We start from the raw sequence: 19,310 nt of genomic DNA, 5'->3' as shown, positions 1-19,310 counted from the left end.
GTGAAACAGTCTATATCTTCTGGGACATTAACTCTGCTAATGTCCTGCTGAAAAAGATTTTTAAAGCTAGTCAATCTAGCTCCCGTGAGCTCTCTGACAAAGAGGATTTAGAAGTTTATATCTCAATAGTCACCCCACTCAAGAAATATTCCGGATTTTAATTTGCCCATTAACCAGGCACTTTATCCCCACTGAACTGTGGGCAGACTTACAGTCTCTCTTCTTTTTTTGGTTGTCGTTTGTTGAATCTAGATAGACGTATGGGAGTGAAAAACATTTCAAGAATTTATATGGGCCATAGTGAGAAGACTTAATGATTAGTTACTTATCTTTTTGTTCTGGGAGAGAATCTTTGTTAATCTAACCAATTAGCTGTGCAAGTGCCAACAGGAATTTGATTTGTATTTATCTTCATTCCAGTATGGTATGTTCTTTTTTTCTTTGCATAAAAATAAATTAACCTCCCCCCAAGCCCCTTTATACTAAACATCAAATTTGTCACACTGATAAGCACATTCTAAATATGCAGATTGATTGATAGATAAAATGCATCAAAAAGCAAGGGTAAATAGAACATTTCAGCTTAAGTTTAACTTTTTCCTTTCACTTCAAACACAGTTGGAGCTAGAAATCGCTAACTTCAATGGACCTGGCAAAAGTATGTTTTAAAGTAAACTGTGCTGAATGGACATTCCCCTATTAACTTTTCTATATGATTTCTGTGTGCTACTTCTAAAGTTGAGTTTTTCTATAAACTAGTGTTCTGCAGATAAAGGTTTCCCCTCTTTACTGACTGTATAAGGGCTGAAGTTCATAAGCTTACAATGCAGGAGCAAGAGATGGAGGACTGTTCAGAATGCCTGTCAGAGGGCATATGCAAGAAATGTGCCAAGAAAATCCATGCTCAACGGATTGCAACTTTCTAATCTGTGGTATGTGGGGAGCCAAAAGAATATAGGGAATGCCTGGTATTTTGGTCATCTAGGAAGGTGTCAAAATTAATGTTCAAAACTGAGATGATAGAGTATGGAATGGACACCTGGCTGTCTGTTTCCAAGAAAAGGAACAGGGTGACTTTGCAGCATCAGGTAAGATGACCAAATTCCACTCCTACTAACTGGTCACGTGGGAAAGAAAGTCATTGACTTTGTTGAACTGAAAATGAAGAGTTTAATGAATTGATAGCATCCTATAATTTCCCCTCCATTCACTTCCTTTATATTTTCTTATATTGCATGTAATATTAATTTCTCTATTATTTAGTATATATTTGACTAACACAATTCATTACATGCTCTCTAACAACTGAGTAGTTAAAAAAACAAAAAAAAGTGCTTCCTCTGCCATCAGCGCAGGCAGGCCGCAGCAGATTCACAGGGTTATAATGGAGCCATCTTCCATCTTGAATAATCCCTTCCAATTCTTCTTCCTTTGACAAGAGCAGGGGCGCTGGAACTATTTTTATAGTGGGAGTGCTGAGAGTCATTGAACCAAACTGTAGATGCTGCATATAATGGCAGGAGGTGCCAGGGGGTGCTGCTACCCCCCTAGTTCCAGCACGTATGGACAAGAGTCAATATAGGAGGATTTAGGTTTCTTAAATCCCTTAAAATAGCATCTTCCATCGCATTCATGTTGGGCCTCATACTCTTCTGTCTTTGACCTCAGCTCTAAATCTTCTGTAAAAGTATACCTTCTTCAACACATCGGACATGACCCCACCATTACAGTCATCTTGTTCTCAGTGGATGCAAGATTGCAACTTGTTGGGATCATCTAAGTATCGCCTCATTTGTAGCAAAATTAAAGCTGCAGATGTTAAAAATAGGCTGTATCTTATGACACTGAAAACTGTTTAGTTCTTCTTTGAGTAGTATCCCCACCAGTGCGCCACTGTAGGTGTATCCACACTCCTATGCCTCAGATAGGAGATTTTAGGTAACAGTGTCTGTTTGACTCACACATGCGCTTTCCCTGTCTCATACCTTGCCTTGAGGCTATCTAGTGTTGTGCGGGCGAACCGGCTTCAGTTCCTTCTCAACCACCCTTGGCCTGAGATGGAGCATTAGCAGAGTCTGAGAGAGAGTTCATTTTAAACTTTATTTTAGTTTATAGAGTAGCTAGTAGAGTTTACGTTATCTAGATCTGTTTCCACTTCCTTCATCAAAAATGTTCCCATCGCAGAAATATGCAGAGCAGCAACTTGGGCATCTGCTCATACTTTTGAGAAACAATATGCAATCACCTATGATTCAGTATCAGATGCTGTGTTTGGATCCACGGTATTATCATCAGTACTAGACTTGACTCCGAAGCCGCACCCCTCCATTAGGGTACTGCTGTAGAGTCACCTATAAAGCTATAGGTCTTTTTGTCCCAAGCATGCATCAGTGTGTTCATTTGAGTCAGGAAGGGGTGGAATGGTGGATGCTAAGTAAGGACTAAAAGGGAACTATGCGCAACCATAGCAATTGCTTATCAGAAAGCTTTTTAAACAAGCTGAAATATCTCTGATATTCCCCATTTATCCTGTTTATTTTTGGTGATTAGGGATAACTGCCCCTTTGAAAATCTCGTCATTTCAAGCAAGAGCTGCCACTGGTTCACCACTGCAGTCTGCAGCACTGCCTCCTAGAGAAGATGATGCCATCTCCATTCTACTGCAGTTCGGTACAACTTCAGTTCTGGAAAGAGAAGATTACAGAGCAGTGATGTTTAACTGACATAGCAAAATCTTATTAGCTGCATTAGGAATTAGTAACATGGGACAAATTATTTCTAGTCTTTAAAGCTAAAACTGTACTCCATTGGGGTAATGATCTATCGATTGCCCTGCAGGCATTGCTAGTGTGGCTAAGGTCTTTTGCAATAGTAATAGGTACCAGCCTCAGGCTTACGATAAAGTGGCTTACCAACAACCATAGATATCCTTGATCCTTCTCATTGCTTATCTATATTATACTGCTGTTGCTGAAAACAAATAACGTGTCTTTAATTACTACATGCTAATTTTTTGGAAATTAGGAAAAAAGCCTAGGTACCAATGTAAACATTTCTGGTTTCCTGTTATTTGTGTGATTATGAAGTCACTGACACTATACCGTAATCTTATGAACTCTGTATCTCTCATCTTGAATGTAAATACAAAGTAACATACATTGGAAAACATAATCCCAACTATACATATAAAATGATGGGGTCTAAATTAGCTGTTACCACTCAAGAAAGAGATCTTGGAGTCATTTGGGATAGTTCTCTGCAAACATCCACTCAATGTGTAGCCGCAGTCAATAAAGCGAACAGAATGTTGGGAATCATTAAGGAAGGGATAGCTAATAAGACAGAAAATATCATATTGCCTCTATATAAATCCATGGTATGCCCACATCTTGAATACTGCATGCAGATGTGGTCGCCCCATCAAATTGGAATTGGGAAATGTTCAGAAAAGGGAAAAAAAATTATTAGGGGTATGGAACAGCTGCTATATGAGGAGAGATTAATAAACCTGGGACTTTTCAGCTTGGAAAAGAGATGACTACAGAAGGATATGATAGAGGTCTATAAAATCATAACTGGTGTGGAGAAAATAAATAAAGAAGTGTTATTTACTCCTTCTCATAACACAAGAACTAGGGGTCACCAAATGTTGTTCTCTGTATGTATATGTCAGGGTTCCTTCCCCACTCTGAACTCTAGGGTACAGATGTGGGGACCTGCATGAAAACCCCCCTAAGCTTATTTTTACCAGCTTAGGTTAAAAACTTCCTCAAGGTAAAAACTTTGCCTTGTCCTTGAACCCTATGCTGCCACCACCAAGTGTGTTAAACAAAGAACGGGAAAGAGCCCACTTGGAGACGTCTTCCCCAAATATCCCCCCAAGCCCTACACCCCCTTTCCTGGGGAAGGCTTGGTAAAAATCCTCACCAATTTGTACAGGTGAACACAGACCCAAACCTTTGGACCTTAAGAACAAGGAAAAAGCAATCAGGTTCTTAAAAGAAGAATTTTAATTAAAGAAAAAGTAAAAGACTCCCCTCTGTAAAATCAGGATGGTAAATACCTTACAGGGTAATCAGACTCAAAACATAGAGAATCCCTCTAGGCAAAACCTTAAGTTACAAAAAGACACAAAAACAGGAATATATATTCCATTCAGCACAACCTATTTTCCCAGCCATTAAAGAAAAGGAAATCTAACGTGTTTCTAGCTAGATTACTTACTAACTTTTTACAGGAGTTCTGAGCTGCATTCCTGATCTGTTCTCGGCAAAAACATCACACAGACAGACAGACCTTTTGTTCTCCCCCGCACCTCCCCCAGCTTTGAAAGTATGTTGTCTCCTCATTGGTCATTTTGGTCAGGTGCCAGCGAGGTTATCTTAGCTTCTTAACCCTTTACAGGTGAAAGGGTTTTGCCTCTGGCCAGGAGGGATTTAAAGGTGGTTACCCTTCCCTTTATATTTATGACCCCCCACCCTGAAATCACAGATAGGGTGAAACACTGGCTGTGATTTCTTCCTGGAGCTCTAGGAGAAAACAGAGTTAATAAGACACATGCATCTCTAAACATACTACCAAGTGTATAAACACTAACAATATTTTCCACATCTCAAGGACGATTTTAACCAGTTGATTATGGGAAACTTTCATGGGAGAGTGCATCAGCCACTTTGTTAGAAGCTCCTGAGATATGTTGGATGTTGAAATCAAAATCTTGGAGAGAGAAACTCCACCGAACAAGTTTTTTGTTATTTCCCGTGGCGGTATGAAGCCACTGTAGCACAGCATGGTCGGTTTGCAGGTGGAAACGCCATCCCCAAATGTATGGGCGTAGCTTTTCCAGGGCGTAGAAAATGGTGTAACATTCCTTTTCACTGATTGACCAGTGGCTTTCCCTCTAAGACAGCTTCTTGCTGAGAAGCACGACAGGATGGAACTCTTGATTCGGTCCTTCCTGCATTAAGACTGCTTCCACACCATGCTCGGACTCATCTGTGGTTACTAGGAACGGTTTGTCAAAGTCTGGGGTCCTTAGCACAGGGTCAGACATGAGTGTCACTTTAAGCTGGTTAAAGGCCTTCTGACACTCTTCGGTCCACTGAACAGCATTTGGCTGTTTCTTTTTGGTTAGGTCTGTCAGGGGGGTGGCGATTTGGCTGTATTGCGGTCCAAATTGCCTGCAATATCCGGCCAAGCCTAAGAAGGATTGGACCTGTTTCTTTGACTTTAGTACAGGCCACTTTTGGATAGCATCCACTTTGGCCTGTAGGGGTTTGATAGTTCCTTGACCCACCTGGTGTCCAAGGTAAGTCACTCTGTTTAGGCCTATTTGACACTTCTTAGCCTTAACAGTTAGTCCTGCCTCCCTTATGCGCTCAAAGACTGTAGATGTTCCAGGTGTTCTGCCCAGGAATCCGAAAATATGGCCACATCGTCAAGGTAGGCGACTGCATATTCTCCTAATCCCACTAGGAGACCATCTACAAGTCATTGGAAGGTGGCAGGTGCATTCCACAGCCCAAAATGGAGCACATTAAATTCATACAGCCCGAGATGTGTGATGAAGGCTGACCTTTCCTTGACGGATTCATCTAGTGGTACCTGCCAGTACCCCTTGGTTAAGTCCAAGGTAGAGATGAACTGGGCCGTCCCAGTTTCTCCAATAGTTCATCTGTGCATGGCATTGGATAGTTGTCTGGGTGAGTTACAGCATTTAGCTTACGGTAGTCCATGCAAAAACGTATCTCCCCATCTGGTTTGGGAACTAGAACCACTGGAGATACCCAGGCACTGCCAGAGGGACGGATTACACCCATCTGTAGCATACTCTGGATTTCCCATTCTATAGCAGTTTTAGCTTGAGGAGACACCCAGAAAGGTTGGGCTTTAATTGGGTGAGCATTACCTGTGTCAATGGAGTGGTATGCCCATTTAGTCAGCCCTGGGGTGGCTGAGAACATCGGCGCGTAGCTAGTGCACAGCTCCTTGATCTGCTGTCACTGCATAAGCCCAAGGATCATGGAGAGGTTCACCTCTTCCACGCCACCAACACTTTTCCCTTCGTAGTAGACACCTTCAGGCCACTCAGCGTCATCTCCTCTCTGGGCTGTAAACTGACAAACCTTTAATTCCCTGGAATAAAAGGGCTTTAGAGAATTAATATGGTACACCTTAGGCTTTCGGTTGGAGGTGGGGAATGCTATGAGATAATTAACAGCTCCCAGGCGCTCCTGGACTGTGAATGGCCCTTCCCATGATGCTTCCATTTTATGGCCTGGAGTGCCTTTAAGACCATGACCTGGTCCCCTACTTTGAAGGAACACTCTCTGGCATGTTTATCATACCAGGCTTTTTGCTCTTTTTGAGCATCCTGTAGGTTTTCTTTAGCAAGGGCTAAAGAGGTTCGGAGGGTGTTTTGTAGGTTGGTTACAAAGTCCAGAATGTTAGTTCCTGGAGAAGGTATAAACCCCTCCCATTGCTGCTTCACCCAGCTGTAATGGCCCTTTAACCTCACAGCCATATACAAGTTCAAATGGTGAAAACCGTAAACTGGGATGTGGTATAGCTCTGTAGGTAAAGAGCAACTACTGCAACACTAGGTCCCAATCATTGGAGTGCTCATTTATGAATTTACGCACCATGGCCCCCAAAGTTCCATTAAATTTCTCCACCAGGCCATTTGTTTGATGATGGTAAGGTGTGGCAACCAAGTGATTCACCCCATAAACTTCCCAAAGGCTTTCCATAGTTCCTGCCAGGAAATTAGTTCCTGCATTTGTGAGGATGTCGGAGGGCCAACCTACCCTGGCAAAAATGTCTGCTAGTGCTTTACACACACTTTTAGCCCTAGTGTTGCTTAGAGCTATTGCTTCTGGCCATCAGGTGGCAAAATCCATGAAAGTCAGTATGTACTGCTTTCCTCTGGGTGTCTTTTTTGGAAAAGGACCCAGAATATCCACAGCTACTCGCTGAAATGGAACCTCAATGATGGGGAGTGGCTGTAGAGGGGCTTTGACCTGGTCTTGGGGTTTTCCCACTCTTTAGCACACCTCACAAGACCAGACATAGGTAGAAACATCCTTGCCCATTCCCTCCCAGTGGAATGACTTTCCCAAATGGTCTTTGGTTCTGTTCACCCCAGCGTGGCCACTAGGATGATTGTGGGCTAAGCTTAATAGCTTTACCCGGTACTTAGTTGGAACTACCAAGTGTCTGAGGATGCCAGTCTTTCTGGTGTCCACCGGAAAGAGTTTCCTTGTATAAAAGTCCTCTTTCTACAACAAACCTGGATTGATTAGAAGAGCTGAGAGGCGGTGGGTTGCTCCGTGCTGCGATCCAAGTTCTCTGGAGGCTTTCATCTGCTTTCTGTTTGGTCTGGAACTGTTCCCTTGATGCTGGAGACATCAGTTCCTCATTGGATTGTGGACCTAGGCTTGGTCCCTCTGGAAGCGATGCAAGTGATGGGGCTGTTTCCATTGACTGTGAACCGCTCTCCACTGGTGCACTATGTTGGGGTTCAAGCTCCAGCTGAGCCTCTTGTGTAGGGTTATCGGCTGCTGCCAGTGCAGGTTCGGTGGGGCCTTCTGGTGTTGGGGTTGCAAGTACTGGATTCAGTGCTGGCAATGGTTCTGGTGCTGGTTGTTCCCTCGGTTCTGATTCTGAGACTCCTTTTCTTTTTGCGAATACAGACTAACATGGCTGCTACTCTGAAACTACTGCTGTTGCAGATGTGGGCATGGGGTCCGGTTCCATCACCTCTGACCGGATCCTGGTAGAAGTTTCCGGAACAGAGCTAGGTGTGACAGCTTGCTTAGCCTGGCTGCGGGTGACCATTCCCACCCTCTTGGCTAGCTTCACATGATTGGCCAAGCCTTCCCCCAACAGCATGGCGATGAGATAATCATCATAGACTGCAAAAGTCTACGTTCCTGACTAGCCCTTGTATTGGACTGGCAACTTGGCTGTAGGCAAGTCAAAAGAGTTTGACTTGAAGAGTTGAATCATCACTTGGATCTCTGGGTCGATTAAATTGGGGTCCACTAAGGAAGCATGAATAGCTGACACTTGTGCTCCGGTGTCCCTCCATGCGGTGACCTTCCCACCCACACTGATAGTTTCCCTCTGCTCTGAGGGTATCTGGGAGGTATCTGGGCCTGAGGACGTCTGGTGTGATTCCGGTGCAATGAACTGTAATCTGTTGGGGTTCTTGGGGCAGCTGCCCTTTACAAGCCCCAGCTCATTACATTTAAAACATCGTCCAACTGACGGGTCACTGGGGTGAGGTGGGTTGCTGGAGAACGGTGTGGCGGGACGATAAGGTGTCTGGAGTGTTCCTTGTTGTGTTTTTTTCATTGTTCTTAAGATCCAAGGGTTTGGGTGTGGGGTGTAGGGCTTGGGGGGATATTTTGGGGGAAGAGGTCTCCAAGTGGGCTCTTTCCCTGTTCTTTGTTTGACACTCTTGGTGGTGGCAGCACAGGGTTCAAAGACAAGGCAAAGTTTGTACCTTGAGAAAGTTTTTAACCTAAGCTGGTAAGAATAAGCTTAGGGGTTCTTTCATGCAGGTCCCCACATCTGTACCTTTGAGTTCAGAGTGGGGAAGGAACCGTGACAGTGTGTGTGTATGTGTGTATATATATATATGTATACATATCTTCTGACTGTATGTTCCATTCTATGCATCTGATGAAGTGGGCTGTAGCCCATGAAAGCTTATACTTAAATAAATGTGTTAGTCCCTAAGGTGCCACAAGTACTCATGTTCTTTTTGCAGATACAGACTAACATGGCTGCTACTCTGAAACCTGTCAAAAAGCTTGTTTGTTTCTCTTAAATAATTTGGAAGGAACCTGTGAGGAGGAAGATGGGGAGACAGTCCTGGTGCACAAATAAATTAGTGGATCAGTTTCTCTTAAATTAAGAAAGTGTAGTAACGTTGTCATGTGAACTCTGTACACACATTACTGCAGACTCTTCTAATCCGATCTTGGCTAAAAAGCCTAAATCTTTTTTTTTTTTTTTTAAACTCTGTGAAGTGTCTGGTGATGAAATGTGTTGCCATTATGACTGTAATTCCTCTGCTTTCATGCACATATATTGTATCCATCCTCAGGCCAAGAACCATTTTGTAGGCATAAATTCAAGAGCTGTGTGGGTGTATATAAACTCTAACCTGAACAGCTTGCTGTGTCCTCAAGTAGGAGGGTAATTTCGCCCCTTCATTGATTTTACTGATGTCTCTTATGAGCAAATAGTGCCATTTCCCTCAACCCTTGATGAATTGCATGTTCTACAGGGTGGGTTGTTGCTCACCAGACAATTAAGCAGGAGCAACAACCCTTGCTTCGTTTTCCTCAAACCTTTCATGAGTGACAGACACCTGCATCATATCATATACTCTTACCATTTTGAGATATAAAAACAGTCTTCTGGTATGTTCTCTCAAAAAACACAGCTTAGACTGATAGAAAAACACTCACAATGCAGAGGGATCATTTGCAGAAAAACAATGGATTATAATGTGCTAAAATCTTCAAAAGTAAACTGTAAATTTTACATCGTCTCTGTGCCATGAGATCTTTCTGTTCCATGTACCTGCAGTTAACATAATATTTATGAGTCAGGGTTACTGCAGTATTGTATTCACTGTAGAGTAGCAAAAGCATGGATTTTAATGGGGCCCTCAGTACAGATTCAATAAATTCTTCCCTCTCCCATAAAACTACTTAAGGGGAATAAATATAAGCATGGGTTAAATGCTTGTGCTTTCTGTGCTGTTTTTGTTCCATTTCTTTGCTGGTTTCCTTAACTGCTAACTTGTACAGTTTCTTTGTCTTTTAGAATGTCGGGTAGTGAAATCTACTTCCTATACCAAAATAGCTTCAACATCACGTAGGAGCACCACCAAGAGCCCAGGTCCATCTAGACGCAGCAAGTCTCCTGCCTCTACCAGCTCAGGTAAAGCAAGGAAGAAATGTTTCCTACTAGCAAAAACAAATGCTTTCGAATACAATTGGTAAAGTGTTAAAATCTCTGTGGTGTGTTTTTTTTTGTTTGTTCGTTTTTTGGGTGTTTTTTTTTTTTTGCAAGATACTGTACAGATACAATACTTTACACTAAAATGTCATCGGACAGTTACCTCGGTATCTGAGATACATTTATTTCCCAATCTAAATTGTAGAAAAATACCTGTATTGCAAAATCTTAAATACCACAACATGGTAACTACTGTTCTAGTTAGTCATGTTTATTATAGTACAAACCAAGAATGGCTAGGCACCATAAAAACACAGAGTAGTAGACAGAAGAGTTCACAGTAAATAGACAAGAGAGACATGGGGTGGGAAAAGGGGTAGAACACACAAGCAGAGTGAACAATGTGATGGCAGCAAACAGCATGTTAGTTCCGTGATTTTTTTGGGGGGCAGGGGTCGGTTTATCTAGGAGAAGACAGTTAAAAGGCAAGAAAAGACAGCTTAGACTGATAGAAACACACTCACAATGCAGAGGGATCATTTGCAGAAAAACAATGGATTATATTGTGCTAAAATCTTCAAAAGTAAACTGTAAATTTTACATGGTCTCTGTGCCATGATATCTTATTGTCCCAGGTACCTGCAAATAACCATAATTTCTCTGAGTCAGGGTTATTTCAGTAATGCACTGAACGTACCGTGGCAAAAACTTGGATCTTAATGGAGCACTCTGTACCGACTCAATAGATTCTTCCTCTCTCATGAAGGGTAGAGGGGGAAAGGGCAACGTAGAAGAGGGTAAATGAAGCAGCTGTGAAGTGAAACTGAAGTAAAAAGACTGAGGAGGGTTGGAGCAAACAGCCAATCAGCCCAGGGCAGAGAAAGTCCAGTAAAAACTATAAAAAATTCTCTAAATGTCTGAAGGTACCTTAGTTGGCTGCTTTTATAGCTGCTCCTATCAGCTGGAGTCTCTAGCTGTTTCTTTTCCAAGGCCATGTGGTGGGAGGCCGGGCAGCCCTATATCCCAGTGCCTCCGGAATGGGGGAGGTCTCCTTTGCACAAGTCTAGAGGTGGTTGAGGGAGGGGTGGCCTTGCTGGGCCCCATTTTAGTCCCTCCCCGCAATGCAGCAGTCCCTGGTTTGCACTGTTTCTGCAGCTATACTACTGGCTGGAGTGTCCAGCTGGTGTTCCTCTCCGCAGTTTTTCCCCAAGAGAAAAGTAAGCAATTGGTTACATTTCAATGGTGACTACTGAATATGCAATTAACAGTTCTTAATAGTGAACATGCAGATATTATGTGTACAACATAGGGTTGCCAACTGTGACTGAAGCTATTCTGGAGATTCTTTTTCCCCTACATGATGTAAGGTCATTTTCTTAAAACATCCTATTAAAATCTCCCAGATTGCTTTCAAGCATCACTGGGAGAGGATTGCCTATCCCGGGAGACTCCAGGCCAGTCCTGGAGGGTTGGCAAACCTATCTGAAGAGGACACATTAGATTGCAACCTGCAAATAAAGCCATGCCTTCTTATACCTTAAAAACCTTTTGAAAATTAAAGTGATGAGCATTTCTTGCCAAGTGTATAGTGTGAAAAATATATATTAGTGTATTTTATCTCAAAGAGTCCCAGATTGCTTAAACAAACTATATATAGGGATTAGTTTATTCACTGATGAACCTGTTTAACTGTTTTACCTGCCAGATAGCCTAGTTTGGTTGGGAGAGTCTGAGGGTTTGAACACCTTTGCCAGTGAACTATGTGGTCAGCTTAGGTCCAAGGAATACGATACCATAACAGCAGCAGAAGTAGAGGAACCCTGCAAAAAGGTAATGAGGAGTAGTATCGATATAGGGGGTAGAATTAAATAATTTTTATAGGGGACAATTATTTATTCAGACAGTGTAAGGAACAGTTTTTAAAAGCCTAGGCATGCAAAACCCAACAGGATGGATTTGTTCTTTGATCCTGAAGATAAATTGAGTACCATGCAGTTTATAGGTGGGGAGAATAGAGTTAAATCAGACCTTAAAAAGTGAGGGCCTGTTAGCTGTCGTATTGGCTCTGCATTGACATTAAGGCTACACTTATGGATGGAATTAGCTTAATGTATACTGCATTTATGTGTTCAACAACATTTCTGTGCAAAGTCACCATTCTTCTGTGCACAGATTAGGTATCTAGAGATCCCTCTGGCAGACCCCAAATCTGTGGTTTATTTGGAAAAAATATTCTGGCAGCATTTTTGACATGTTGGCAAATATGTTAACACAGTATGGTTTTGGACATGAGGTTAATAGCAGGGTTGGCTAGAAAACAAGAATTGTGTCTTGTGAAATAATTTAAACTTTTGCAATTTATTTTTGTTCCTATGCAGGACAAAAATGAGCCTTGTGAAGTTTTGAGAGACAGACGATCCCACTCCAAAATAGCCAATAACCCAGTGGTTAGGGCAGGGGTTCTCAAACTGGAGGTTGGGATCCCTCAGGGGGTCGCAAGGTTATTACATGAGGGGTCACGAGCTGTCAGCCTCCACCCAAAACCACGCTTTGCCTCCAGCATTTATAATGGTATTAAATATATAAAAACTGTTTTTAATTTATAAGGGAGCGTCACACTCAGAGGCTTGCTATGTGAAAGGGGTCATGAGTACAAAAGTTTGAGAACTACTAGATTAGGGCACTTATCTGAGATGTGGGAGACAGAAGTTCAAGTCTCTGTTCTGCCTAATTTAGTATCTGGGTCTTCCAGATACTAGGTGACCTCCCCAACTGGTGGGATGGAAAGTCCTGCTATCTTTTCTGTTGCAACTGTTCCACTTTGTATAAATAATTAAATATTCATTAAGATAGAGAGTGAGATTCTGACTATTTAAATTACATACAGAAAAGAAAGTTAAGGTTGCAAAGTCACTCAAAAATTAGGAAATGCCAAAATTTGCCCATGCAACCTTAATTTGGCTTGCTTGTGCATATAACAGTCTTTAATCAGATGATCACATACTACTTTTTCCACAGGACCACTACCTCATTCTGTGTACATGATGTTCAGGAAGTGAATCAAGGCTTTCTAATAAATTCAGTGGCAAAAAAGTAGGTTAAAGCAAGATTGTTTAGTGATATGTCATCCCCTTGCAGAACATTGAGTTGAGCATAACTTAAACTTCTGAAAACCGAGAAATGCAGCATTAAGGCTGCCCATGTAATCTTAACTGTACCCTATTTCAGCAATGTCCCAGGACACGATTAACATACACATCTTTTGTCTGCCAAGCTCAGCTGCTGAAATGTACAACCTCCTTTTATAACCCGTTCACTTTTACCCACATGGTTTCATCTAACACTATTAAAGGACAAAGAGGGAAAAATTGCCTCCCATTTCCCTATTGATGTTCTTCCACGCTTATTAATTCCTTTCATATTGTCTTTGTAGCAATAATTCAGACACTCAGCCAAATCAGAAAAAAACTATCACACCTTCTGGACACAAATTCATGGAGGATAGGTCTATCAATGGCTATTAGCCAGAATGAACAGGGATGGTGTCCCTAGCCTTGTTTGCCAGTTGCTGGGAATGGGTGGCAGGGGATGGATCACTTGATGATTACCTGTTCTGTTCATTTCCTCTGGGGCACCTGGCATTGGTCACTGTCAGAAAACAGGATACTGAGCTAGATGGACCTTTGGTCTGACCCAGTATTGCCGTTCTTACGTTCTAAATCTCTGATGTGACGCAAATCTGCTCTCTAACATTGTATGAGCTGTACACCAGGAATAAGGGCCGGATCATTTCTGCCTGAGTGAATTGCTACAATGTCCAGTAGATCACAACCTCTTAAGTCACCATTTGGGTGCTGCAGAATGGGTAAAACACAATGTTAACACAGGCCACTTCTCTCCACCCAAATCAGCAATCCCCATGTCATGGTGTACTCCTTGCTCCTCCAAACTTCTGTATTCTTCTTCGTAGATGCAGCCGTGTATCCTACTTAGGGTTGTGTCTGTCCTGCACACCAGAGCAGAGAACTTTACCTAGCAATACCCGGTGGGGTGGTAGTCACACCCTGCAACTCTGGCTCCTCCCCTGGCTATATAAGGACAGCACTATCCCAATCTCCTCAGTTCTTTCTTACTGCCCATGGCTAGAGTCGGATCTCTGTGATGTTCTTCACCTTGCGCTTTCTGTCTCAGTGTCTGAGAAAAATTTCTTGTATAAAGTAGTAGTATCTTCAATAAAGTTTAGTATTAATTAGAATAGTTGGCTGTCCTGCACGATGCCCTCACCAGGGTTCAAGCATTGTCTGCTGTGTGTGTGGGTGATTCCCAACAATGGGTGCTGCTTGTGTCTTAGTGAAGGACACATTCAAGAGTGGTGCTCCATTTGTAAGTCATTCACAAGGAGGCCTCAGGTGGTGAGAGACTTGTGACTGAAGCAGCACCTGCTAGAGCAGGCCATGAGGCCGGCTTAGGGAGCGAGGCCCTTGTCTGTTTAGTGGTCATCTTCAGATTAGCCAGTAATGCTGCTCCACGCTTGGGCTCTGCCATCTTCCCCAAGAGGAAGAAAGATCATTGTAGGGCTCAGGGTGATTCCTCATTGACTTCAAAGAGGAGTGCTGGACAGCACCATACTCCCTCTGGCACACAGGATACAGGTCCATCTAACTGCTCCCTGATGTTGCACTGAAGGCTCCAAGAGCCTGTATTGTCAACTCTGGTTCCAACTATGGTGAGTTTGGTACCAGTGATGTCAGCACCAGCACCGACAGTGGCATAAGACCTGCTTTGCTTCTCAGTCTCAGACTCTCTACAGGTTCAAGTGTTCGCTGGTGTCATGGCCTTCTATGGCCTCATCATCCATTATGCCACTAGCACCTTCTGGCCGTGTCAAAGAGCTACCAGGCTCATCGGCACCACAGCTTACCCTGCCTGGGCCTCAGGTTTTGGAATTGGGCCCAATACTGGGCCTAGCACAGAAGATTCCTTCAACATTGGGTCATCCTTCAGCATCATTGTCTTGGCGGCACTTCCCTTTATCGAGCTCAGTACCTCCCTTAGCCTCAGTACTGGCACCTCTCCTGATACTGGATGGGAGTGTGTCTCATTCACTACCACCAGTGCAAATCCACCATTCCTCTTTGGCATCAATGATGCTCCTGTATTGGGCTTCAGATCTATCTGATTTTTAGTTTGCCCTGTTGGGATCGACTCCCCCGTTGTCATCAGAGAACCTCCAGGACTCCTCAAGATATAGGTCAGGATTGTCTGTCCCTCATAGTTGGATAGGTGTCAGAGAGAGCCCTCAGACCACCATTGGTACCAAGATTGGCATCTGTCCCATAATCGGGACAGGGTCTTTTGGCGTGGTGTCTACTGGCCACTAATACTTTATCCATAAGCCCAGTGGCCTCCTTGGAATCCTTAGAACACTCCTCGGTCCCTGAGGTCCGACTTGACCTGCTCCAGAGCAAGATCACTGGTCCCGATGGTGGCTTCTCCTCCCAGACCACCTCAGCTGCAAGCAACTGTTGAGCTCATTTGCTCGGGCGCTCCAGGGTTATTCTGAACAGATCCTGTGGCGCAAGAACAGGACCCATTGTCGGCATAGCATACCACTTCCATGTCCTCCATGGATGACTCTACTGTGCTGGAATCCTCCTCTCCCTTGGTATCTGAGGTCTTTAAGGCATATAGGATCTCCTGAAGCATATGACTTCTACCTTGGTTATCAGGGTGGAATGCCTGCAGGAGAATATGCATAAGCTGCTGGATATTCACCAGTCATCAGCTGCAGAGAGAGAAGCCCTCCCAATAAATGAGGCTCTCTTGGAACCTGCAAAGGCCCTGTGGGAATACTCCAGCTTCATTGTCTCCCACAGCGAAGCATTCGGAGAAGTGGTACTTCATCCCCATGCAGGGTTTTGAGGGCTTCTACTTCCACCCCGCCCCAACTCACTGGTGGTAACTTCAGCAAACGATAGCACACATGAGGAGAGGTATAAGTCCTCCTTTAAAGACAAAGATTCTAAGAGGATGCACTTAATGGGCAGGAAGATTTATACCTCCTCCTCTTTGGAAATGTGCATAGCGAACCAGCAGGCTTTGCTCTCTAAATATAACTTTTTCAATTGGACAGCCATGTCTACGCTCATGGACAAGTTTCCCAAACTCTCCAGGGAAGAGTTTATGGCCTTCATTGCAGAAGGGTGTATGGTGGCTCAGATCTTGTTGCAGTCGGCTCTGGATGTGGCAGATGCCGTGGCCAGAATTATTATGGTGGCTGTGACCATGAGTAGCGCCTCATGGCTGCAGAATTCGGGGATTGCACCCGATATGCTACAAACCATTGAGGACTTACCATTTGATGGCTGGGTTTTGTTTTTAGAAAAACCAATGAAACCCCGCATTCTTTAAAAGACTCCCGAGCTACTCTGCGTGCGTTGGAAGTATACCTTCTAGTCATGAAAGGGAGCCACTATAGTGGTCAGAAGCAACGGCAGCAATTCCGCTTGCAGCATTTTTTTTAGTCACTCTTCCCTTCCCAAAGGAGTAGTCCCGCTGCCTTACAGGATCTGTGGCTCTTTCTGGAGGTCCTATAGCTCTGGGTTTAACCAGCTGGTTGATCTGCACCACTCCCCTGGCATCCATCAAGTTGGAATGGGTGTGGTGAATGAGACCGGGGACGGTCAGGAACGAAAGGATGGTCTCTTTAGGCAATTGAATGCCATCCCAGATAATTGGTTCCTATTTTTGCCTCTACCACAGAGTTCCCATGTGATACTGGGCAATTCGCTTAAGCAAAACATTTCACAGGTGACCGTTATTATGGGTTCCTCACTATTTGGGGGCCCAACATAAAATCTGGAGTCTGATTTGCAGAAGGGCTGAGCTCTCCCATCTTCAACTGAAATCAGTGAGAGCTATGTTCTCAACACAAATAGTGCCTTAAAAAGGTAAGTTCTCATAAAAATCCAGTCCTTCACATCTCAAATCAGGCACCCAAATTAGAGGAGACTTTTGACCTTAATCTCTGTGTGCCTCAATTACCATTTGTGTAAAATTGGAGTAATACCACCTAACTTCAAGGGGTCTTGTGAAGATAAATCCATTAATGTTTGTGAAGCACTCAGATGCTACAGTACCGAGTGCCACAGAATAGCCCATAAGAAAATTAATACTTTATTAAGAGCATGGTTTGTTTGGTGTGCAGTAAGTAAGGCACAAAGCTATACACTGAACAAAAGGATAGAATGAAATATAGGATAGATGTTCATTCAGTGAGCACTGCCCATCCTGTGTACTGAATGAGGCAGGGGTCCAGTGCGGGGGAAAAAACTGTGGGATCATCTAACTAAAGACGGTATCACAATGCATATACACAAAGAAGCTGAAATAGGATTTCACAGGCAACCTTAAATCTGGCATTTCCTAACTTTGCAAACTTAACGTTCTTTTAATGTAGTGGGTTTGTATGTCATTTCCCAGATTTTCAAAAAAGCAAACAGAAAAAACCTGACATTTCTTCATGTGGAACCATTTTGACTCGCATGTATTTTAACAGCAGGGTTGGAATCTTTAGGATCCACAGCACAGACCTCTGCCATTTGAGCTAACAGAGTAACTGATAGAGATTGACAACCCACTATGCTCTGTGAGCTGGCTGCCAGCAGGAGAGGAGGCAGACTTTTAACCATCAGATTTCACGGCAGTGGAATGTAGAGACTCAAGAACCCTGGGTTTTATTCTAGGTTCAGAGGGAAGTGTACCATAGTGATTACAGATCGTTCTGCTCCATTTCCTACAAGCCCTGCCCTTCTGTGGCCCCATTCTGATACGAGGTCAGGGTGGGCAAACTTTTTGACTCGAGGGCCACATCTGGGTATGGAAACTGTATGGCAGCCCTTGAATGCTCACGAAATTGGGGATTGGTGTGCAGGAGGTGTGAGGCCTCCGGCTGGGGGTGCAGGCTCTGGGGTGGGGCTTGGGATGAGGGGTTGGGGGTGCAGGAGGGTGCTCTGGGCTGGGACTGAGGTGTTAGGAGGGCGCGAGGGGGATCAGGGCTAGGGCAGGGAGTTGGGGCACGGGAGGGGGTCGGCGGCAGGCTCTGAGGGGTGCTTACCTCAAGAAGCTCCTAGAAGCAGCAGCATGTCCCTGCTCCAGCTTCTACATGGAGGCGCAGGCAGGCAGCTCTTTGCGCTGCCCTGTCCACAGGTGCCAGCCCTGCAGTTCCGATTGGCTGTGGTTCCCGGCCAATGGGAGCTGCAGAGGCGGCGCTTGGGATGGGGGCAGAGTGCGGAGCCCCCTGGCTGCCCCTATGCATAGGAGCTGGAGAGAGGACATGCTGCTATTTGTGGGAGCCACACAGAGCGGGGCTTGAGGGTTGGATTAAAATCTCTGGAGGGACGGATGTGGGCCCCGGGCTGTAGTTTGCCCATCCCTGTACTAGGTAGACATCTACCCAATTTTCACATCCCTGTCCCAAAGCATGGAGATAGAGCTTCTCAATTAAACATTTATAAGAATATTAATGTGGGAAAATGTAATTTCCCCCTAACTCATTTTGATAAATGGCTGCATCGTTTTCACTGAAACTTTCCAGAACAATTCAGCCCAAGTCAGACAGTTGGCATGAAAATTTCAGTCTAAATCATTAAAGTTATAAAGCAAATAAAAACAGGATCTTATGATGGAAAGTTTTAAGCAATGCTGTTTGCACCACCTATAATTAGGAAGTGATTTCCATAGGAGCAGTCATATTGCAATACTGAGCAAAATGCGTAAACTTGTTTTAATGGGAAAGAGTTATATTTTCATTAGGTTGTCCTGACAGAGCCATGTTTTGTTATTTGCTGTTCTTTATTTTTTTAAAATAGCTTCTAAATTGTAATGCCTTGCATTTGACCTTTAGCAGAATTAATTGCCTGTCTGTTTTACCTCTGCCCCTATTGTATCTGTAAATAGGATATAATAAGAAATACCAGAGACTTGAATTTGAGGACATTATTTAAAAAACAAAGCCCATCAAAGTACAATAATTATTAAATATAATAAAAATTAAAAAATAAACCTTGTACAAAATCTCAGACAATAAAAATATGCTGGTTTTTGTTTGTTTGTTTTACAAATGTTTCAATTAGTACAGCAAATAGCAATTCTTGGAAACATATGCATGAAATATCATAAAAAATAAATTTCAATCTTATGGTCTTCCTTAGTCACTAGACTTGTATGTACATTCATTTTGGAGAAAAAAATCATCATAAAAACAGGAGCGCACACTTTCTTTTTCAGCTGTAAGTTTGGAGAAATAAATTTTGTAGGGGTTTAGAAAAGAGAGG

At 43.4% G+C, this 19,310-nt stretch overlaps 1 protein-coding gene across 5 annotated transcripts in view; it reads left to right on the top strand.

Moving 5' to 3' along the window:
• The window catches only part of DCLK1 (doublecortin like kinase 1), a 333,830-nt gene that overhangs the window by 228,108 nt on the left and 86,412 nt on the right, over nucleotides 1–19,310 (top strand). For all 5 annotated transcript variants that reach the window (XM_084631441.1, XM_084631440.1, XM_084631439.1 and 2 more), the window contains one exon: nucleotides 9,841–9,957. In XM_084631441.1, coding sequence (XP_084487567.1) covers nucleotides 9,841–9,957 — 117 coding nt within the window. The remainder of the gene's footprint in view (nucleotides 1–9,840; nucleotides 9,958–19,310) is intronic.

Source organism: Lepidochelys olivacea (genome assembly GCF_965140295.1).
Source record: "Lepidochelys olivacea isolate rLepOli2 genome assembly, chromosome: 1".
Taxonomy (NCBI): Eukaryota; Metazoa; Chordata; order Testudines; family Cheloniidae; genus Lepidochelys; species Lepidochelys olivacea.
Note: the sequence above shows the minus strand (reverse complement) of the source record. Positions and strands in the feature narration are given on the sequence as shown.